At 43.9% G+C, this 24268-nt stretch overlaps 1 protein-coding gene across 8 annotated transcripts in view; it reads left to right on the forward strand.

Annotated features, from left to right (window-relative positions):
• Positions 1 to 15037, forward strand: part of LOC128700389 (uncharacterized) — a 109881-nt gene extending 94844 nt beyond the window's left edge. For 4 of the 8 annotated variants that reach the window (XM_070100068.1, XM_070100069.1, XM_070100067.1 and 1 more), the window contains exons 2-10: positions 8513 to 8624; positions 10059 to 10272; positions 10575 to 10686; positions 11271 to 11561; positions 11971 to 12108; positions 12472 to 12615; positions 12718 to 12891; positions 13517 to 13707; positions 14303 to 15034. In XM_070100068.1, the coding sequence (XP_069956169.1) occupies positions 8528 to 8624; positions 10059 to 10272; positions 10575 to 10686; positions 11271 to 11561; positions 11971 to 12108; positions 12472 to 12615; positions 12718 to 12891; positions 13517 to 13707; positions 14303 to 14441 (1500 nt within the window). In that variant the 5' untranslated portion in view covers positions 8513 to 8527 and the 3' untranslated portion in view covers positions 14442 to 15034. Of the gene's footprint in view, positions 1 to 4238; positions 4540 to 7797; positions 7999 to 8512; positions 8625 to 10058; positions 10273 to 10574; positions 10687 to 11270; positions 11562 to 11970; positions 12109 to 12471; positions 12616 to 12717; positions 12892 to 13516; positions 13708 to 14302 lie in introns of those variants that run through there. The other 4 variants (XM_070100066.1, XM_070100070.1, XM_070100064.1 and 1 more) reach the window with 4 other exon arrangements.
• The last annotated feature ends 9231 nt before the right edge of the window (positions 15038 to 24268 follow it).

A 24268-nucleotide genomic window follows, 5' to 3' on the forward strand; every position in this document is an offset into this window, starting at 1 on the left:
GGAAGACGACCAGGGTGCCACGGTAGCAGGCAAGGAAGACGACCAGGGTGCCACGGTAGCAGGCAAGGATGACCAGGTTGCCACGGTAGCAGGCAAGGATGACGACCAGGTTGCCACGGTAGCAGGCAGGGATGACGACCAGGGTGCCACGGTAGCAGGCAGGGATGACGACCAGGGTGCCACGGTAGCAGGCAAGGATGACGACCAGGGTGCCACGGTAGCAGGCAAGGATGACGACCAGGGTGCCACGGTAGCAGGCAAGGATGACGACCAGGGTGCCACGGTAGCAGGCAAGGATGACGACCAGGGTGCCACGGTAGCAGGCAAGGATGACGACCAGGGTGCCACGGTAGCAGGCAAGGATGACGACCAGGGTGCCACGGTAGCAGGCCAGGATGACGACCAGGGTGCCACGGTAGCAGGCCAGGATGACGACCAGGGTGCCACGGTAGCAGGCCAGGATGACGACCAGGGTGCCACGGTAGCAGGCAAGGATGACGACCAGGGTGCCACGGTAGCAGGCCAGGATGACGACCAGGGTGCCACGGTAGCAGGCCAGGATGACGACCAGGGTGCCACGGTAGCAGGCAAGGATGACGACCAGGGTGCCACGGTAGCAGGCAAGGATGACGACCAGGGTGCCACGGTAGCAGGCAAGGATGACGACCAGGGTGCCACGGTAGCCGGCAAGGATGACCAGGGTGCCACGGTAGCCGGCAAGGATGACGACCAGGGTGCCACGGTAGCCGGCAAGGATGACGACCAGGGTGCCACGGTAGCAGGCAAGGATGACGACCAGGGTGCCACGGTAGCAGGCAAGGATGACGACCAGGGTGCCACGGTAGCAGGCAAGGATGACCAGGGTGCCACGGTAGCAGGCAAGGATGACGACCAGGGTACAGAAACAGACGACTGTGAGAATGCAGAGGTTAAGAAGCCAAGCAAGAAGTGCGCCATAATGTAAGGTTACTGCTGTTTACTGGTGCGTCGAGACGGTGAAAGCTCTCTAATGGACAGGTGCACGTGCACGCACGAGGTGCACTGTCACATCACTCGCGTATAGAATCTAGTGTGTACATATCAAACTGTGTTCAGTCACTCTTCCATCTGTCATGTTTTGCAGAAGAAAGTTTATGGGAAATCAGGGAAAGTTTAATATACATGAACCCATGACTGTGACATTATCTTTATTTAACGCAATAAAGAATGAGTTTTGCAAAGTCTATTAGTTGCCTTGAGAGCGTGATGATGAGGCGTGTCGGATGGGAGGTGTTCAGACGTTCACACAGCCACAAGTGTTAGGAGTGGTGTCGGATGGGAGGTGTTCAGACGTTCACACAGCCACAAGTGTTAGGAGTGGTGCTGGATGAGAGGTGTTCAGACGTTCACACAGCCACAGTCTGGTTGAATAAACACTACAGTGAAAACGTTACATTATATTCATTGGGGAAACTCTGAACTCTTTGGGAGTCATGCAGTGCCTGTAGCACTAGAGGCTACCTTTGTCCAGACGAATAGGCAATGAGCTCAGTTTCTTTAGAACAAGAACCTTTTACTGGCGTGACCTCCCCCCTATGAAGGGATTGATGGTTTAATTTGTTAAACCCTTCAAAGAGCTTGCTTATTATGTAGGTAAAATGGTTTTATTTCAAGGAAATAACCTGTTGATTATAATAAAGGAAATAGCTATCCCGTCACCTTTCTCGGGACGACGGTAGCCCCCGGCGCCACAGGCCCTTGCATGACACCTAGAGGTTCGGTTTCCCCACTAATGTAACGTGATGCCAGTTTCGCTTAAAATAATTTACAGATAGCATCGGAGGGCAAATTTGTGTAATTCTTTTTCATCCTGCCGAGAGGTGCCTTGATACCAGCGAGGAGCTCTAAATACAAGGAATTGGACTTGGGTTGAATCTAAATAACTGTTTTTTTCTCAGGCACCATGACTTGCAGGTTTAGTGCTTCCCCATGATTAGAAACCTAAAAAAATAGCCTATTTACTGATAGGTGAACAGGGGCAACAGGTGTAAAGAGACGTGCCCAACGTTTCTGCTCACTCTGAGGATGACATGGAAATGTCGGACATTTCTTTACACCTGCTGTCCTCGTTTACCAAGCATAAGTGCAGGTAAAAAACCTAAACATTACCAGCCCGTGTCTGGTGTGTTGCTGTGTCGTAGATCAGTGCTGGAGGTTGGTCACTCAGGCCTTCCAACGCGCAATAGTCTCTTGCAAAGCCGCCTTGGTGCCGGTGAAGGGCCCTTGACTCCTAAATTGGAGCTAACCCCCCACCCCCTTTGCATCAAACCTGATTGCCTCCTGTTTCCCGGGCGCTGTATGACCCAACGGGTTTAACGTTTTCCCATGAATGAAATATTACCCTTGATACCAGACAAACGAGGTTCATGTTCGTCTATTAACCTTGATGTTGGATTGTGAGAGTCCCGGGGTAGCTGTTAAGCGGAACGACCAGGAGAACCATTGGAATTAGTTAACTTTTACAAGGAATGATGGTGCAGAAGCCTAAAGTGTTTCAGGCTTTCTACACGCTTGATTCCTTTTAACAGGGTGTTTCTGACTGGCGAAGGAGCTCGAAGGACACGTTTTCTGCTCTTGGAGCTAATATAAGTACGCCCAACCCTTCCCTTCGTGTTGGGCGTTTGTCCGTAGCTTTTTTATTTTATTTGTCCCTATTGCACTGGTCGCCGTTGCCCAGCGGTGAGAGTAGCGACTCTCATTGCTGAGGTCCAGGTAATAAACCCTGAGCATTAACATAACATTTGTCCATATTATGAGTTTTATGTATACATTATAAGCGCTGTGACCAAGAAGATCAGAGTGCTCTGAAAATAGTTTCTCTCCCTCCTTTGGGTCTCATTGAGGGGCTATTCTCCCACCTTCCTTTTCGTGGAATATTGTTTAAGGAAGAAACTTTCCCGACGCTGGGTCACTCGCGATGGTGGATGAGTAGGCTTGTGACTAGGTGTAGAGATCTCTTGAGAGAGATGCCACTCCCCACAGGGTGCTTGTCTGACTATCTTAGAGCATAAATGATGGGGGTACTTCTTTGGTCCAAATTTCATGACTGCCGATAACACGGAGTGAAATGGGGAATGTTGAATGTGAAAATAAAAATGAATAAATTTACTTGCTCTGTGTGGTTAGTATTTACTCAGAAGGGTAAATTAGTCTTTGACAGTAGCAAGTTAATGTAAACCCGATAAGGTTAGAAACTGAATGTGTAAAGAACTAAGTAACCAAACTGTTTTAGTGCTTTGCAAACCACTCACAGCCCACCTTCACAACTGTTGTCCGTCTATTAACGTTACACACAAACATCTTATTAACGACTTACTGCTGTCACACGCTTCACCAGTCACCCAATGACCAGGGAAGAGGCGGGGGCCAGGAGCTATGACTTGACCCCTGCAACCCCAGTTAGGTGATTACCCTAGCCCATAACCAACCTGTTCTCCAATACCACTATGTTACTGGTCACTATTAATGGTTATTTTACAATGGAATGTCGAAGGATATGGGGGGGGGGATCACGGAAATGTTCAAATATTTCCCCCTCCTCCCTGTATGTATTAGTTTAAAAAGAACCTAATACATAAATTGTAATTGCTATCTGTCAATGAGTCATACAACGAAAATGCACTTCTCGTGCGCAGTGGTATTCCTTATTCTCAAATTTCCGATCATACTCCCACTCAGTACTGCAGCCGTTCCTCGAGGGTGGTGCCTTGATTTCGGTGAGGGGCTCTTGAGCCGAACTTGAATACCTCCCGCTTCTAAGGCGCAATAAGAGACCTGTGAATGTAGGACTTTTCCCTTGATTAAAATATACTGCCGCGCATGTCTGCTGAGAAAAGTGATGCGCAGTCTGCTCTTCGTATCTCTCATCATTTCACACAAAATGGTCAGATCTGATCCTACACACGATTTCAATTCCCCGTCGTCGAATTAACCTTTGTTTTTTCATGTTTGAAGCTCTGCCAATGAGAATTTTGGAAGTAGTCAGAGCCATTTCTGGATGCTGGGACTGGAGTCAATAAATTTGGTCATAGGGCACGTGAGCATGGCTAATTATTCCAAAATCCGGTCCTAGTAATCGTACACAAGTGTTTGAAAATTTGGATGAGACTTTCTCGAATTACGAGCGAACAAAAAAAAAAAAGTTGGAAGGAAGAAATCAGGCTACCTCATGAAGGTCCTTCGGGGATACCTAACAAATGTGCTGTAGCTACAATAGGTAATTGCACCCACGCATGCAAAAGAAAGTAGAGGAAGATGGTCAAGCAGCAGTAGCCAGTGTGTGTACAGTGTGTGGCTAGCGTCTTGGTGAGTCACGCGCGGTGACTGGTATCACCACAATCGTGAAACTATGTGGGTGAGACACTAAGGTGGGTGAGTGAGAGAAAAGTGTCGTGAGCAAGCACATCTCGTCTCGGCACCCTTCCAGGAGTTTCATGATCCCAGAAACTGGATCCACCCTCTTCTTCCCTGAATCAAACCAAACTACCATCCATTCCTCAGGTGAGTATGACCCTTACGGAATTAGCGCTTCTTGAATAATCTAAATAATGATGTTTCAGAATATTGGAGGAACTGTATAGCTCTTGTGATTTAGCGCTTCTTTTTTATTATAATAATTATAAAAGGATGAAACTAAGTGTTGATACTAAATGAATCTGTAAACCTCGGCTAGTATTGCGAAGCGCCTTGATGCCGCTGAGGGGCTCTTGATCCGAGAAAATAGATTTCTTCTCCCCTTGGTATATACACCGAGAAATTTATTTATCTCGGCGTATATACGCAGAGCGTTTACTTTTAATCTCTATTTTAGGTATTAAAGTATTCTTTAGTGGTGAAAAAGATTTGCGTGAAGCCTCAAGAAACGCCTGAGTTACCCTGTCTACTAATATGTTTATTTTTTCCCAGTAATCTACCTTGTCCATAATTACTGTCGAATTTGCTTTGTCTGCTTTCGTAAGGTGAAGTCTAGAATCTTTCCGAAAGCAGACAAAGAAATGCGATAGTAATTATGGACAAGATAGATTATAGGGGAAAAATAGCATTAGAAAAGAGGGGAACTGAGGTGCAGCCTCAATTACTCTCGTGTGGTCTATAGGTTTCAAACCTTGCATTAACCAACAATCCCCTTCCTTGGATCAAGCCTGATTATCATTCATTTTCCAGGTCCTATATAACCTCTGCGGATTTGCCGCTTGCCCATTGTGATTGCAATACCATCATTAGTCACTGCCATCTAGGGCAAGATGATTAAATGTAAATGAAGTTACCAACTTGAGTGGTGTTTGAGCCTTTCATGGGAGTGCCTTCAACTGCTCTTGATCCGAGGAATTAGATTGTCTCCCCATCAAGGGGATTAGTGCCTTGAAACTACTGTCGGTGTCTTGATCAAAGGAATTTGAGCCCCCCTCCCTTGGATCGAAGATTTCCTCCCACTCCCTAAACTATGACCTCCGCTTCCTTGGATCAAACGAGCGCCTTTCCTACGGGTTTAACGCTTTCTCACCAATGTACCATAATAGTAATTTTACACGGTTACACTACACTGAATCTTTAATTAATCTGGGTCCAACATCAGCCAGGCGCACTACAGTACATCAGTCTTTTGTCACAGTATAAACAATGAATGAACACGAATTTGTGCGCGGAATGCGGTGGGCGTCAGCAGCTGTTCAGCCTGGATACTTGTAATTTATTTTATAATTAACGCCATTAGGTACACGAATACCTGTTACCCAACACTTGAGTACTTCCAGTAGGTACTAGAGTTTCTTACACAGGTCTTTTTTACGCTGGATATGACGTTCCAGCAGGTACTGCAGTTTACTGATGCACTTTTTTTTCCTGCTTGTCAACCACAGTAGGCTAACACACGAGTACATTTGTTTTACTGCTAGATGGACAGGGGCTGGTAGAGTGTCGGAAAGCATGCCCGTGTGTTTCTCAGTCCCAGGAAATCAGACCTTGAACCTTGTGATTGCGAGATTCCAGTGCTCTCACCAGTGAGCTACGCGACACCTGCTTCTAATTGTAGTAGTAGTGGTGGTGGTGGGGAGGTCACGCACGTTCACCTCTACCGTCTCTACTCTGTATATACCTCAATGGTCTCCACCCAGTGTTTGTCAGCCTCTGCTTCTCTTATTTGTTCCTTGCTTTTTCATCCTTTTCATTTTCCTCTTCGGCTTTCTTAATCCCCGTCAGGGAAGTTCCTGGATGCCGGGGAGGGACTCTTAAGCCAAGAAAGTGTACTTTTCCTTCTCGTGGATCCAACCTGGATCCCCCTCCCCCATTTCCCAGGAGCTGTTTTGATGTTATGAAGGATATGAGTACAGTAAGTTTCACAGCTAAACTATATTAGGCTCGAGAAGCCTCAATTATTTACGGATTATCTATGATGATTTAATTGCTTTCCTATCTCACGTCGCGCTTTCTTAACAGTAAAAACGAGAGAAGGGGGATATAGTTCAAGAGATAGCAGTTAAGGGCTTTTTCCAAAGAATTGGAACCAATCTCCCCTTAGGATCTTCGTTTCTTTTGTTGTACATTCTGACTTACAAAACATTGCAAGCTCTTCAGAGTTTTGACTCTCACCCCATTGTCATGATTAAACGCTGGCTGTGTCGCCTCCAGAACAAGCATAGAGACTGTCTTTCCTGGGTCCCTGGTCATTCTGGTTAATGAACTTGTCCATCTTTCGCCGGGGTACACCTTATTAGACCATTTTTTTAGTTTTGTCTAAGTACAGTTGTAAGTGATGGCAGCATTGTTAGACCAGGTAAATAAACAAGTTGTTCTCAAGCCATCGTTGGCATTTTCGTAGACATCGATGTAGCGTTTGATAAATTCTCGCACGACCGTGTATTGATCATAGAAGACTCATATCTATCACATGGAGAGGCGCCCAGCACCTTTGTGCAACTACTCAGGTTACCCTATCATCTTTTACCTAATTGTACCATTTATCAGAGTATATAGCGGCGCTGTATGACTCTTGTAGGTTTAGCCCTTCTTTTTGATAAAAATAATAATCAGAGTATGTAGAATTCATTTTTAGGTCTGTTTTTCAGTGCCTGGGCGCTCTCACTGTCTCTTCTCTTGCCAAAAAAAAAAAAAAATTCAGTGCATTTTTTTTTTACCTAAACTTACTTTTTTCGCCAACTTTAGCCTTTTCTACTCACGAGTTAATTTGTCACACTTCTACCTTTTGAACCATACAGGTGACAGGTACGGGATGGGCACACATTGAGATCCGTGGTTCGGTCCCCGGTACAGGTGGAAACATTAAGACGTTTACTTAGGACATCTGCTGCCCCTGTTCACCTAGCAGTAAATATGTACTTAGGTGTTAGTTGACTATTGTGGGTCGTATCCTGGACCAAAATTGACCTAATTTGCCCGAAATGCTCTGCATAACAAGGGGCTTTCTATATAGTAGTATGTCATTGATGGCAGCTAGGCCTGTATACCTTGTAGCTGTCTTACCCTTCCCAGGACCAAGCATGGCGTTGCATGACTCCCCTATGGGTTACCATTTCACACATAATTATAATCCTCGATGTCATTGCAACAAGATTTGAAAGCGTCAGTTTTTTGTAATTAACTGAGATGACTGGCAGTTCATTGCTTCATGCTAAGGGAACTACTGTTGTTGCATAGTGCAAGTTGAAATAATTAAATAGTTGCAACAGGACATAGTTATTTACCAATATTCACGAGGCAGTGAATTTACTTCTATATGTACTCACTTATTTGTGGTTATAGGGGTCGATTCACAGGTCCTGGCCCTGCCTCTTCGCTGGTAGCTACTAGTCCACTCTTTCTCTTCTCATGAGCTGTATCGTACCTCTTCTTAAAGTTCTATGGATCCTGCCTCCACTACATCACTCTCCAGATTGTTCCACTTCCTGACAACTCTATGGCTGAAGAAATGCTGCCTAACATCCCCGTGACAGTAATGTATATGTGTGTGTAATATATATGCTCTCAATGTTTGCAGGGGCGATTTTCTCTCTCTCTCTCTTTCTCTCTCTCTCTCTTTCTCTCTCTCTCTTTCTCTCTCTCTCTCTCTCTCTCTCTTTCTCTCTTTCTCTCTCTCTTTCTCTCTTTCTCTCTTTCTCTCTTTCTCTCTCTCTCTCTTTCTCTCTCTCTCTCTTTCTCTCTCTCTCTCTTTCTCTCTCTCTTTCTCTTTCTCTCTCTCTTTCTCTCTCTCTCTCTCTTTCTCTCTCTCTTTCTCTCTCTCTCTTTCTCTCTCTCTCTTTCTCTCTCTCTCTCTCTCTCTCTCTCTCTCTCTCTCTCTCTCTCTCTCTCTCTCTCTCTCTCTCTCTCTCTCTCTCTCTCTCTCTCTCTCTCTCTCTCTCTCTCTCCCCCCCCACGTGACACAACATAGTGTGCCAAATAATACAACAAATGCAGAAATAAAGCTAAAAGTTCCAACGCTATTATTTTTAAATGTCTTTTTTTTTTTTTTTTTTTACAGAAAACAGTTCTGAGGATGTGGGCGGTACACCTGGTGGGCGTGAGTGGCCTCGTGGGTGTGGCAGTGGGCGGCACTCGGCTTGCAGCCACCCAGGCAGCCGACCTAAATCAAGGTGAGGCAGTATATATGGTTGAATGACTGTATGAATGTGAGACACTTCTACATGGGTGAGAGACATTCTATGCAGATGAGATACATTCTAAGCGGGTGAGATACATTCTATGCGGGTGAAATACATTCTAAACGAGTGAGAGACATGCTACACTGGTGAGAGACATTCTGCACGGGTGAGATACATTCTACGCGAGTGAGAGACATTCTATGCAGATGAGATACATTCTATGTGGGTGAGATACATTCTACACGAGTGAGAGACATTGTACACGAGTGAGAGAGATTGTACACGAGTGAGAGATGTTCTACAACCAGTGAAAGACGTTCTACACGAGAGACATTGTTCACTCAAGAGACATTATGCAGAATATATAAAGCCTATATAAAGCCTTTTAATTAAGGCCGTTCAGTTAGTGGTACTCATTCAACATACAGTTACTTGTTGAACATTACAATTGCTCACTCAATATGCAGTTGCTCGTTCAACATGCAGTTGCTCATTCAACATGCAATTGCTCGTTCAACATACAATTAACCTCTCCTGCTTCCCTTTTGCCTCCTCTTCTGCCTGCTTCTGCCCCCTCTTCTACCCCTTCTGTCCTGTCTTCTGCCCCTCCCCCCCAACCCAACTCTGGTCCATTTGCTTACGGCTTGCAATACTGTTTAACATACAATTGTTCCTTCAACATACAATTAACTTGTTTAACATACAATTACTCATTCAATATACAGTTGCTCATTCAGCATACAATTCAGTAAAGTGTAACTTCAAATAACCCATGTTGTAGGACTTTTTCTATTTTATTGACATTATCCTATCCTGTCATCGAAATTGTTAAAAAAGGGCCATTCATGAGTGAGTTCACTCTACAAGAATAACTGTTATGTGAAGGTACAGCACATTAGATAAAAGGACACAGATTTAACTTGTGTAACATTTTATTGTGGCAACTTACTTAACGTTTCACTCTCTAGGAGGTTTGTCAAGATGTCACATTAGTTGCATCTGCATCCTTTTACCTAATATTTTGTCGGTAATTCTACCATTGTTCCTAAGGAAAAAGCATAAAGGCATAAAACTAGGGGCAGTGCCAGAATTTTTCAACTGGGGGGCTTAGGGGTGGCTCTCTGGTTGGAAGGAGATGCTAAGAGAAACCACGATACAGATGGGGGTTAGAGCCCATGGCAGGTGAGTTGTAAAACTCCAGGCCAGTGCATAAGCCAATGACCCAGTGGCTTACACACTGGCCTGGAGTTTTACAACTCACTTGCCATGGGTTAACCACACCCATACTGTAGTTTGTTTGCAATTGTATTATTACAATTTCATGAGTCAGGTGCTAAGAGACTTTTTTTGAAGCAGTTATTTTATTTGGGGGGCTGAAACCCCCTAGGTGCTGCCTTGGTATAAAAATATTTGATTCTGTTTCAGGTAATATAGGGAAACAATTCTATGGTAGTAATGGGTATGGCATCAGCAACACAATTCCACAAGGTTATAGCAACAAGGTTATACCACAACTCGGATACAGTGTTAGTAATAGTAAACTACAATCTCCATCAGACTATAATTTGCCTCTACAGAAACATGGACTCAGTTTTAGCAAATATGGCAGCTCCTCTCATAACTCTAAAGAGTCCTATGGGTGAGTAGCATGTTTGTTCTTTCTGACCATTTGAATTATAAAAACTATTTAATTGCCTTAAATATCTGATTTGTGTATATATGGTGATCTTATTGACTTCTTGATATAGTTAGTTCTTTCTTCAGCAGTGTACAATGTCAAGATCAGGGTAACTATATAATGCAGTTGAATAAGTTTTGCTAGACTGAAATGCATATTTAAATTTGCATAATTTTAGTTAATGGTCTTGTTTGTAGAGGAGAGGAGGAGATATGGAGAATGGGCAAATCATTTAAGTGAACCATTTTCTCCTATTCCCACAGGTCTCCAGCATCTTATGCAACAGGGACAGTCAGTGCCAACAAGTCTGATTCTTCTCCGGCTCTCTCAGCCCTGGCACTTCTTGGCTTTCTGTACTTCCTCAACCTCATTCAGGTAGGCATTCAGTTTAACATTAGGAGTCATCCACGACTATAGTATGACTTGGGTACAACCCACAAGACATAGAGGCAGCCAGTCTATAATTTGTCTTCTTGCTAGATGCCATTTGGTAAATGGGCAGCCATAGGCTTTTGGCTTGTCTTGCCATTATCCTCCTGTGGATTATCATTACATAAAATATATAATGTCACCATAAACATATGGGTGATGGCCCTTATCTGTGAGATAATATATGCAAGAAGTACTGTACTGTATAATTTCACTTTTGTCTTATTTGCTGAAGGTTATATGATGTAATCATATGTGAGCATGTAATAATGTGGGTTACTTTTAATGTATGATTCTTTGAACTAAATATATATACTTAAACTGAATACAAAAACTGTATATAAGATTACCTACTCACCTAAATGTGGTTGCAGGGGTCGAGACTCGGTATTGTTGTATGTGGTCCAGTGATTTAGCTTTTGTCATAAACTCTATATACTCACCAAAGAATGATATGGCAATGAGAAAATTAAGGTTCTTGTGTATTCACCCTTCTTTCAAATGGTTCTTGACATTCTTTTTATTGGTAGGACGTGCTGCAGAAGAACAGTGGCCGACGGAGAAGGTCACTTCACCCTGGGAAGGTACACTTGGAGGATGAAGAGGAGGAAGAGCCCTACTCTACCTCATACGTTGAAGGAAAGCAGCTATCCAATGATACTCAGCAAAATGTATATGGAGTCTCTGCCCATGTTCATCAAGATTATGCAGGAGACTATGAGGACAGAATGCTGAAATCTTCTAAGGTTGCTCCACGTTATTTCTCCTTCTTGGAGAACTTCTTTATCAAGCTTCCTAGAATGCTTGGATTAAGGCCTTGGGTACGTATACGAATACTTATCAGGTGCTTAGAAATGTTTGTTATAATTGCAGTTAACTGCATAACAAACCTTACTTAATAGTATGTCTAATTCTTAGGTATTCTTTGAACATTAAGATTAGCTTGCCCAAAATGCATTGCATACTACTATAATGGCTTTCTTTTGTACCCAAGAGTGTTTTATTACATGTAAACTGAATAAAAAGAGATAAAATTTTGGATTTGAATTTGAATGTTCAGTATAGCTAATCAGTGAAATCACTTAAAAGTAAGGCTGGCATTGGCTGGTCTTCTTTTGCTCAGTTGCTAAATTGTTGCTTGAGATAGTCTTGTTTATTTTATTGACACATATACATGGACCAGAAGATTGCAGCACATGAGCCTGTACAATAAGGGTTTCATTTCTTCAGCAATCCGTGGACAGGGACGGCAGAGATGATAATCTTAAGGGAATGGGTGGCTACATCACCTCCAGGCTGAAGATGATATCATCCATCATGAGCTTCCTACAGAACCCGAGCCCAGCCAGAGTTCGCCGTGCAGCTCAGGTGGGAATTATGTAGAACCCATCAGAATCACATTACTGAAATGTACAACTACCGTTTCCTTCAAATACATACAAGCTCTTCCAGCAGATATGTCTTAATGCTGGTTAAAGACTCTTGTTCCAAGGAAATGGAGATATTCCTTTTCCTGGAATTGAACCTGATTATCTCTCCCATTTCCTACACTGTATGATCACTATGGGTTAGTGCTTCTCTATGAATAAAATAAGGATAATGTTCAATAATTCTGTACAACAAATGTAAAAATAATTTATTTTAATTACCTAAGGGAACGAGTATTTATAAATTTTCAGTTGTTTTGCAAAATAAATTCATTTACAGTTCCAATGAATTTGCATCTTCCAGGGCTCTGATTTGGTATTTGTTGTGGGGGAGGATAGACCTGAGTCCTGGATAGGTTCATCATTTAAGTCCCTTTTACTGCTCCTAAGAGAGAATCTCCAAGATTACTTTAAACCCACAAGGTCTTGGGAAAAGAGTCAGTTACATGTAAGTTACAGTAGAGAAAACACTGGATAATATCGTAAGTTTGTCTGAACATAATAGATGTCTGGGCTCATGGGAATAAATCATATTCTTTTTACTTTACAGGCAGAAAGTGAAGCTGAATCTTTTTTGTCAGGTGAAGAGCTAAATGCAACTAGAGATGACGTGGTTTCAAACAAACGGGAAAAGCGGCATACACACTTCATGAATGCCTGGTATGGAGATCTAGAGGGAGAAAATAATGAGGTCTCCCTAGGTTTGGGAAACATGGTCGAGAAGGTAGGTAAGAAAAAGGAATAAAATCTCTGATTATTTAATCATCTCTGGGGCATTCATCAGTTAAAAAATAAAAAGGAATGGTAGTGTACTGTATATATCTTCTAATAGGTAGTGTGTGTATAATTTTACAGTATGCCTCATTTAATTTATTAATTCACATATTCAGTGCTGTGTGGCCCTTGCAGGTTTAGCACTTAATCTGATTATAAGGATGGAGGGAGGGGGGTAAAAGAGGTTTTGTATGCAGGGGGCTTGGACATACAGCAGGCATGTGTGAGCATATTAGATAATAGTGAATGGTGACTAATGTTTTTTGGGACTTGACAAGCTGCTGGAGTGTGAGCAGGGTGATATTTTGTGAAGGGATTCAGGGAAACTGGTTAGCTGGACTTGAGTCCTGGAGATGGGAAGTACAATGCCTGCACTTTAAAGGAGGGTTTTGGGATATTTGCTGTTTGGATTGACATCTGAACTGTCATATCTGTGCACCTCTGCAAAGACAGTGTTTATGTTTGAATGATGGGAAAAGTGTTTGTCCTTTTTGGGCCACCCTGCCTCGGTGGAAGACGGCCAGTGTGTTACAAAAAATAATTGTATATTAGTTTGTTCTACTTTTCTGTTCTAGATAATGTCACTTATGAGTGGAGGAAGAAAGTTACAGGAAATAGTGAAGGCAGATTCTCTACCGACACTGCTTGAGCTGACTCGTAGCTTGGATGGTTCCCACCCACAGTGTCTGCAGCATGTCTTGTGTCAGTTGAACTCTCACTCTAACCAACTCCCATTCTTATCACGTATAACTATAAAACTCCTCAGGTTAGTCATCTTCAGAGGTTTTGTTTATTACCAAAATTTAAGTATCTTCAACATTACATGTTCCTAGTGCTGTACAGCTGTACAGATTTAATATTGATAGGTCCCTGCCTCGGTGGGAGACGGCCGACTTGTTGAAAAAAAAAAAAAAAAAAAAAAAAAAAAAAAGGTCCTTGAAATTCATCTTGATCATGCCATTATTTTTTATTTACATTACCATAATAAAATTATTTCCTGATGTTACATAATTGCATTTCATCCTAATAAGAGACCAGCAGTGGAAATGTTTGTATTATTGGCGAATATTTTCTGTACAGTACAGTACATAATGCTTGTACTTTTTGTCATAGTATTAAAAACAGTTAAATAAATAGCATGCTTATGATTATAATATTTGTTGTAAACCTTGGTAATTGATGCCAACAAATTTGTTTAAAAAGACACACGAGCAAATACCAGGCCATATTTATTAGAAAACGTTTTGGTCCTGGGGCCTTGATCAAAATCCCGGGACTGAAACATTTTCTAATAAGTATGGCCTAGTGTTTGCTCACATGTCTTTTTACACTATTATAATATCTGGATTTCACTTTGACAGTGCTAACCTGGCAGAGATCTCCACATCGATGTCTGTTGGAGATGATAATCAACAAGCTATTGTGGCTGGCCAGCGAGGTGAGGACTGTGACGAAGTCTTCACTGGCTGTGACATCATGAGCACCACAAAGAAAAAGTAAATAATTGTGCTGCTGCCGGAGAAAAAATCATGTACCTTTACTGTATTTACAGTTGCAGCGCTGTGTGACCCTTATGGGTTTAGCGTTTAATTTGATGATGTATTTATAGTTACATATAATAAAGACAAGTAAATATTATGTACAATGTACTGTATTCATAGAAATACAGTAATCACCATGATATTATATAGATTTTTTTGGGCATACAAATTATACATTCCTGTAGGGAAGCAGGTCAGAATTCTTCCCTCTTAAGCAGTTGGTGTTGTACACAAGTGCTAGGAACAAGGAGCTGGTTACCCCTTTATCTCTAAGTACTGACTAAACAGAGTAGGAAATAAATGTTTTCTACATTGGGCACCCTGCCTGGGTGGGAAATGGCTTTTTTATTTAAAAAAATAAATATGAATATAAACATACGTACCATATTTATATTGAAGTGTTAAGTTCTTGGACTATGAGTGCTTCATTAAAGTGAAATATTACATATTTAATCAGAGTACAGTATTATAAATAAAAATTAGAAATTACTTTCTTTAGTCAACTTTATCAGTCCCTTTGTGGGAATAATCCAATCCATTTCACTGCACAATATTCCTTTGTTAATACTTTTTTTTTTTTTTTTTTTTTTTTTTAATCTTGGTCTGAGGAATTAGACCTGTCGGTCTACTTCCTCAGACCGAACCTAATTACCCCCCAATCCCCCGTTCCCTATCCCATCCTCCCCTTTTTCCTTTCCTCCTCCTCCCCATCCCCTTTTTCCTTTCCTTTTTGGCCTTTTTTTTTTTTTTTTTTTTTTTTTCACAGGCACGCTAGTTCCTAGGTAGGGGAAAGGGTACCGGGGTCCATCCCATTCCATTGAGGTTCTTGGCGGTGGCGTAGTTTGCCGTGGAATCTGGATTGCCTGGGGATGTCCTGATCCCTCTCCGGTATCCCGGAGGGTGGCTTTGGGTGTCTCTCGGGCGACGGGTGTAACTCTGGAAGCCACCTTTCGGATTCCGGGGGTGGTGGCCGAAGGAGGTATGTTTTGTGGCGGATTTCCGGCCGCCCTCTCTTTTGTCCACCGAGGTAGCTCGGCAGATGTGAGGTTGCTATCCCGGATTGCCGGTTTACTGGCATGATGGGTAGGGTATGGCATGGGTTCCATGCTGCATCTGCGCTACTTGCGGTGCTGAGGTCCTCTTGGGTGCGGAGGGAGATTTCTGGCCCTTTCATTCCTCCTAGGAACTATCCCTCCCCGGTCCCCCCTTTTTTTTATTCTTTTTTTTTTATTTTCTTTTCTTTCTTTTTTTTCTTAAAAACAAAAAGAAAGAAGTAACCTAACCATGGCAGCCCTAGTCCATGAACCTGCTACCCCCGGGCCCCTTCTTGATACCGCACCCCGTTCTGACCCCGCCTCGTCTTTGGACCACTCTTCGGGCATTCCTCATGCCTCTGTACCTCTTGCCGGTGCAGTTTCCTCACCCGCTTCAGGTACTGAGGCCTCGACTGACTCCTTCGATTTATCTGACCTTCGCTCTCCTCTTGACTATGCTTCCGGCCTCTCCCTCTACGGTGCGGCAATTTTCGAATCGCCGGCCCGTTCCACGTCGGACCAACTCTGGTCCCACGCCTAAACGACAATGACAATTACCTGCTGATGATACTTCTCCACCTTCTCGTTCTTCTCAGAAAAGATCGACACGTCCTTCACTACCTTTCCACGCTCAGTTTCAGACTGCACAATGGACTAAATTCTTCACTTTACGACCGACTTCCTCTACTGCCTATCTTTCTGACCACAGTATTGGCAAGGCACTCCTACGCCATGTTGGTAAAGATATTTCTTTTCATGCTCTTAAGAGCGGTACGCGCATCGTCACCGTACAGAATGCTACCCAGGCTCATGAGCTTTCTCATCTTTCCCATATCGATACTGTTCCTGTAACTATTGAAAAGCATCATTCCCTCAATTCTTGTAGTGGTACCGTCATTCTGCCCCATACTATAGTTCAACAAAATTTCCAGACATAACAAAATTTCCAGACATGTGGCACTGACATTCTTGAACAGCTGGAACTCCAAGATATCCCAATCCTCAAGGTAGACACTTACGTTCTTCCTGCCCGCGGGCGGAGACGATACCCTAGCAATGTGGCTCGTTTAACTTTTGACAGCCGTGAACTCCCATCCTCAGTTTATGTAGCAGGACATCGGTTACAAGTTCAAAAGGTGATCCCTACACCGCAACAGTGTAGAAATTGCTGGCGATTTGGCCATCCAGCGAAATATTGCAGATCTATCGCCGAATGCCCAGTCTGTGGTGCCGATGACCATTCTAATACGTCTTGCAATCGACATCCCTCTTGCCTTAACCCTTTGACTGTTTCAGGCCCCTCTCTGAAACTGTCATTCTATGTCGCCAAATATTCGAAAAAAAAAATTATTTTTTCTTATGAAAATGTTAGGAATATTTTTACTAGTGTTTTAAGCCTAAAAAAAATTTTTTGCCATCAGTACTTACCGAGATATAGAGCCGCAAAGTTTGCAGAAATTGACGTGCGTACGGCAACAGCGGCAACTGCCGCCCACCCGGTATTCTTTTATTTACTCTAATTCAAAGGTTTCTTGCATTTTTCAATATTTTTCTTTTCCAGGTAACTTATGTGGCCTGTGAGACCAATGTAAGGTGCATTGTTCAAATATACACTCATTATTTACAACACAATAACAGAACAAACTTTATCACTATTAGTTTGTGTATACACTTTGTTTACACAAACAAACAATACAAAACAATGTTTATTACTATTGTTCCATAATATATATACATATGTACAGTCACTAACCACGTTCCTAGAACTGCTGCAGCTTGTGGAACTCTTTGAAACATGGGTATATGCAGAGGGGCACTTCACACTCCTCACACATAAAACGAGTGTCTCTGCGTGTTTGTGGGCGTTTTGTGGTATGCATACATACATAACACCTCTTCTGAGCATTTTTCTTGGCAGTAGTAGGAGGCAGTTGTATGGGGTAGTGATCACCAGGCCTCATACGAGATGACGTCTGTGGGCGCTGGTCTATTGCAGGAGTTGCTCCTTGGTACTTTGCAATTATTTGTCTGATTACTGACAGGCAAAATTCACCATATTTTGGTGTTTTGTTGGTCTTCAACTTGTATATGTTATAAGCATTTAGCATAGAGATATCAACAAGATGGAAAAAAAGTTTGATATACCACTTATAACTCTTGCGTACACAGTCTGCAAACCCAATCTGCATGTCACATTTGTCCACTAAGCGCATATTGAGGTTGTAGTCCATGACAGCTGCAGGCTTTAGAATGGGTTCATTGGTCTCTCTGTTGTCCCTGCCACTGGGTACCATTTCGTTTGTGTGAACTGATGTCAACAATGTGACATCACGTTTGTCATGCCACCGAAATACCATGATGTCATTGGCAGCAAAGGCTTGCACCTCACCTCTGCGAGTGCCAGCATCGAACCTTGGCATATGTTTGCGATTACCACGCACTGTGCCACACACGTCTGTCAAGTTCACTCGCAAGAAATCACTGAGTAAGGGGCTTGTGTACCAGTTATCAGTAAATAACATATGCCCCTTACCAAGATATGGTTCCATCATTGTTCGAACCACATCACCAGAGATACCCAATAACTTCATGGTATCTCTCAAAGTATTACTGCCAGTGTACACAATAATATCTAAAACAAGACCACTTCTGCAATCACACAGTACAAATAGCTTTATACCAAAGCGTTTCCTCTTGCTTGGTATATATTGCTTGAATGAGAGTCTTCCTTTGAATAAAATCAAGGACTCATCAATAACAAGCTTCCTGAAGGGATAAAAATACATGCAGCACTTTTGTTTCAGGTACATAAACACATTTCTTATCTTATATAACCTGTCGCTTCTGTCAGGCCTGGTTTTGTCTGAAAAGTGTAACATACGTAACAGTATCAGGAAACGATTGACACCTGTAATGTCACTAAAACCTGGAGTTGAAATCAGGCGATCTGTTGTCCAGTATGTGGTGACAGTGTGCTTATACACATGTGGCATAAGCATTATTGTGGCAAAAAACAGGTACATCTCTGCCACAGTTGTCTCCTTCCACTTGTGTAGCCGTGATTTTGGTGAGAGAATTGTATTTGCCATGGTGTAATCACAGTATGTATTTGTTTCCCTGACAATGATGTCCATCAGGGGTTCATCGAAAAATAACTCAAAGCAGTCCAGTTCACTGGCATTGTTCCCAAGAGGACAAGATGGCTTTATTCCACTTTGTTTCATCAAAGTCATGGGGACTGGGAACAAACTCGTCACCGTCCTGCCAATCCCAGATGCGGTCTGCTGGTGGGGTCTGGATATTGTACCGTGGTTGTGGCTGTGCAGGTTGTGGTGGTGCAGGTTGTGGCAGTGTGGGGTAGGGTGAGGCTGGTTGTTCTGCTGAGTCAGCCGCATGGGTAGTAGCGTGGCCCGGTGATGGTGCCACATGGGCCGTGCCACCCTCACTATCACCACCACTGCCTCCTCCCTCACTGTCACCATTCATACCCATCGTTACAATATCGTCATCTTCACTATCAGGTCGTGGTGTAGGGCCACGGGATGTGCTCCCAGAGTTTCTCCTTCCCCTTGGAACAACATATGAAACACTACCAGACCGCATACTACGTCGTACATACTGGCGCTTCACTGGGGAATATTCACTCTCACTGTCACTAGAACTGCTTTCATTGACCTTGAAATCACTATCACTATCACTGCTATCATCAGGGTGTTGTACACGACCAAATAGTTTCCTCTTTCGTCCTGGTACAGGCGAACGTGAACGTGAACAAGCCGGCACAGCACCAGAGGTCGAAGGTTGTGGGTCATCTGGGTTTTCGTCACTATTTACGTTATCCTGGGCACTTTTTTCGGTAACACTCACTTGAAAACCCTTGAATTCACTGTCACTGACATTTTCATCGCTGTTAGAGCTATCACTTGGGAACAAAAGACCTCCAGTCCGCCAAGGAGTGAGGAACTTCTTACCGAGAGGCATGGTGAAAATGGACTGACAACATGGCGTTCCCACAATGCACCGCTGGGTCCCACATTTTTTTCACAGGGTGCACACCGACCACTGAGACCCATTCTCTCCCGTGTAGGCCTACCAGGCCTTTGGCGCTCGATTTGAAGCCGCTAGAATTTGTGCGTATAAATACGTCAGAAACATTGGCTCGTAAGACGTATTTATACGTCGGAAACAGTCAAAGGGTTAATTGTCATGAGGCTCACCCTTCGTACTCTCACCGTTGTCAAGTCTACTTAAACGAGCGGGAAATCCGTTACCTCAAAGACGCAGAAGGTCTCCCTTATGCCATGGCAGTTTCTCATCTCCGCTTCCAAGGGAGACTACCTCGTGTTTCTTATTCCCGTGTTTCAAAACGTCCCCCCACTCCTGGTATCCCATCTTCTGCACCCACCTCTGTAGTTACCTCTCCCATAGTCACTCCTGTAGCTAATTCTTTTGCTGTCCTCGGCTCAGACGTCCCTACTTCAACGTCTCAGTCTGATCTTGCTTCTTCATGTTCTCTCTCACAAGCCTCAGTAGCAACGAGATCTCGTATGACACCTCCTCCCAATCGTCCCTCTACTTCTCAAAAGTCAAAAAAAGGCCCGTTAACACCTCCTACCCATCTTCCACCTCCTCATTTTCCCTTCCCTGTCTCTATACCTGTTTCTCCCCCTCTCACTGGCTCTGTTACAAGTGTAGAGGTTCACCCTCCTCCTTGTACTGTACCTTCCTCCACTGTTCCCTCCCAAGTTTCTTCCTCTTCTGCCACCTCCCAGGTTTCTGCCTCTTCTGTCCCCTTCCACGCTTCTCCAGTTCCCTCCACCCTTCCGTCCCCCCCTACCTTGGTACAGTCCATTACAGTTCCAATCTTTACTCATCCTCCCCCTACCATTTCCAATATTGTCTCCCATACGACGTCTTTGAATTCTGAAACACTTGAAGCAATCTCTGAATATATTGCAGAGACCAAACCATCAATGGACACTGATCCACCCTCCGCTCCTTCTCTCTCCTCTACTCCATCTGCGCAACTCCTTTCTTCACAGCGCACCGTTCCTTCGCTGCTTGAACGTTTTCCACTGCCTCCGCATGTGGACTTTTCTAACCCCTCTAGTCCGTAGGAACCCTTACCTGCGAATTTCAGGTATCTTTATCATTGCCAATCATGGCCTATTTACAGTGGAACATACGCGGCCTCAGGGGTAATCGGGGTGAGCTTCAGATGTTACTCTCCCAGTTTTCCCCTGTTGGTGTTTGCTTACAGGAACCAAAATTACACTCTGCTGTTATCTCTCCCATCTCAGGCTATAATTTATTGTATTCTTCAAATCCTTTTCCTGATGGGACCTTTAATGAAAGTGCCCTTCTTCTATGCACTGATATTCCGTACCATCAGCTATTTGTTCGTACTTCGCTGCATTACACAGCAGCCCGTATCCACTTGCATAGGTGGTATACGCTCTGTTCTTTATATCTCTCTCCTTCTCGGGCATTATCTATTCCGGATATTGCCTTTCTTGTTTCGTCATTACCACCACCGATTCTGTTACTTGGTGATTTTAATGCCCACCATTTCCTCTGGGGGGGGGGTCTCACTGTGATTCCTGTGGCATTCAGTTAGAGGCTTTTCTTGCCACCCACCCCCTCCATGTTTTAAATACAGGTACTCACACCCATTTTGATCCTCGGACTCGCACTCTCTCTTGCATCGATCTCTCAGTCTGCTCTTCCTCCGCCGCATTAGACTTCACTTGGTCTGTTCTCCCGGACTTGCATAACAGCGATCATTTCCCAATCATTCTTACTTCCCCTTCATATTCACCACCTCTTCGCATCCCACGCTGGCAATTTGATCAGGCAAATTGGAACCTTTACTCACACCTAACTGTTTTTACGGAGGTTCCTTCTTCGTCCTCCATCGATGAGCTTTTACACCTCTTCTCGTCCTCTGTTTTAACCGCAGCTTCTCATTCTATACCCCAAACTTCGGGCAGGCATTCTCAGAAATGCGTGCCTTGGTGGTCTCCTGCTTGTGCTCGTGCAGTACGTTTGAAACGCGCTGCATGGGGCAGGTACCGGTACAATAGAACCACAGAGAGACTTCTTGAATTTAAGCAGAAGCGTGCGATTGCTCGCCGTGTCATCTGTGATGCTAAACGCACTTGCTCGCGAGATTATGTCTCCACCATCACCTCTGCTTCCTCTGAGTGCAGTCTGGAAAAAAGTACGAAAACTGAGTGGTAAATATTCTCCTGACCCGGCTCCTGTTCTGCGGGTTGCCGGTGTTGATATAGCAAACCCACTAGATGTTGCCAATGAAATTGGCAATCATCTGGTCCGTATTTCTCAGGGACTCCATCTATGCCCCTCATTTCTTTCCTCAAAGTCTGCCAGAGAGTTAGCACCCTTGGACTTTTCTTCTCTCAGAGAAGAACAGTATAATGTGCCTTTTACACTTCAAGAACTGGAGGCGACACTCTCAGCTTGCCGATCATCGGCAGCTGGGCCCGACGACATTCATATTCGTATGCTACAACATTTACATCAGTCAGCCCTTGCAGTCCTATTACGCCTTTACAATCTTATTTGGTCACAAGGAGTTCTTCCACAGCTGTGGAAATCCGCCATTGTTCTCCCTTTCCGCAAACCAGGCACTACGGGACATGAAACCTCCCACTATCGTCCCATTGCTCTTACCAGTGCAGTTTGCAAAGTGATGGAACGCCTAGTAAATAGACGTTTAGTGTGGTATTTAGAGACACACAACAGTCTCTCCACTCGTCAATATGGCTTTCGTAAGGGACGTTCTACCATAGACCCCTTACTACGCTTGGATACGTATGTTTGTAATGCCTTTGCGAATAACAACTCAGTTATTGCCATATTTTTTGACCTTGAGAAGGCATATGACACAACTTGGAGGTATAATATTTTAGCCCAAGCCCACTCCTTACGCCTTCGAGGCAATCTACCATCCTTCCTTAAGAACTTTTTAACTGACAGGCATTTCCGTGTTCGGGTTAATAATGTGCTCTCCCCGGACTTTATCCAAGCTGAAGGTGTCCCCCAGGGATGTGTTCTGAGCACAACACTTTTTCTCCTTGCTATTAATGATTCGGCCTCTAGTCTTCCATCAAATATTTGGTCATCACTCTATGTTGATGACTTCGCTATTGCCTGTGCAGGCGCTGACTGTCACCTTATTACAGTTTCTCTCCAGCATGCAGTCGACCGTGTTTCCAATTGGGCCACCACACGTGGGTTTAAATTTTCCAGCACTAAAACCCACCAAATTACTTTCACTAGACGCTCTGTCATCTCCGATCATCCTTTGTACCTCTATGGCTCCCGTATCCCTGAACGTGATACGGTCAAGTTTCTGGGCCTCCTCTTTGATCGTAGGTTATCCTGGAAACCTCACATTACCTCTCTGAAGGCAACTTGTCACAGCCGGCTGAACCTTCTTAAAACCCTTGCTCATCTTTCATGGGGAGCTGATCGTCGAACCCTCCTTCGCCTACATTCCGCCCTCATCTTATCGAAACTTGATTATGGTGACCAGATCTATTCAGCGGCATCTCCTGCTACTCTCTCTAGCCTTAACCCCATTCATCACCAAGGATTACGTTTATGCCTTGGTGCTTTTCGCTCTTCCCCTGTCGAGAGCCTCTATGCAGAAGCGAACGTTCCATCCTTATCCGATCGCCGTGATGCCCATTGCCTTCGCTACTATGTATGCTCTCATGATCTCCGCAATCCTTCCATTTATAAAATGGTCACTGATATTAGTAGACATTCTTTATTTGTTCACCGCCCCTGTTTACTCTGTCCCTTCTCTCTTCGCCTTCATTCGCTCTTGTCTTCTCTTCAATTACCACCTTTCTATGTACATGTAGCATCTCACTTTTCCCTACCCCCCTGGGAAGTTCCAGCTGTTCGAGTCTGTTCTTTCTCTCTCCCTTGCTCAAAAGCCCAACTGTCTACGGTCGCTTCCCGCTCTCTTTTTCTTGACCACTTTCATTCTCATTCTCATGCCATTGCTGTGTACACAGATGGCTCTAAGTCTTCTGACGGCGTAGGATTCGCAGCAGTGTTTCCGGACAGCGTGGTACAAGGGCATTTACTATCTTCGGCTAGTATTTTTACTGCTGAATTGTACGCCATCCTTACAGCACTTATCCGTATTGCATCTATGCCTGTGTCATCATTTGTGGTTGTCTCAGACTCCCTTAGTGCTTTACAGGCTATACAGAAATTTGATACACCTCACCCCTTAGTCCTCCGTATCCAACTTTGGCTACGCCGCATCTTTACCAAGCATAAAGATATTGTTTTTTGTTGGGTCCCTGGTCATGTTGACGTACAGGGCAATGAACAGGCAGACACTGCTGCGCTGTCAGCAGTACATGACCTACCAGTTTCATGTAGAGGTATTCCATTTACGGACTATTTTGCTTCAATATCTTCCCAACTTCACACCCGTTGGCAACAACGTTGGTCTACTATGCTCGGCAACAAACTTCAATCTATTAAACCGAGTATAGGTTACTGGCCGTCTTCTTATCACCAGTGTCGAGGTTGGGAGACTACTCTCTCCCGTCTTCGCATTGGCCATACTCGTCTTACTCATGGATATCTCATGGAGAGGCGCCCTGCTCCTCTCTGTGAGAATTGCCAAGTTCCATTATCAGTCAGCCACATTCTGTTGGACTGCCCACTTTATCAACGAGCACGCAGAATTTACCTCCGTCGTCGT

The sequence above is a fragment of the Cherax quadricarinatus genome, chromosome 71, assembly GCF_038502225.1.
Source record: "Cherax quadricarinatus isolate ZL_2023a chromosome 71, ASM3850222v1, whole genome shotgun sequence".
In the NCBI taxonomy this organism is placed as follows: Eukaryota; Metazoa; Arthropoda; class Malacostraca; order Decapoda; family Parastacidae; genus Cherax; species Cherax quadricarinatus.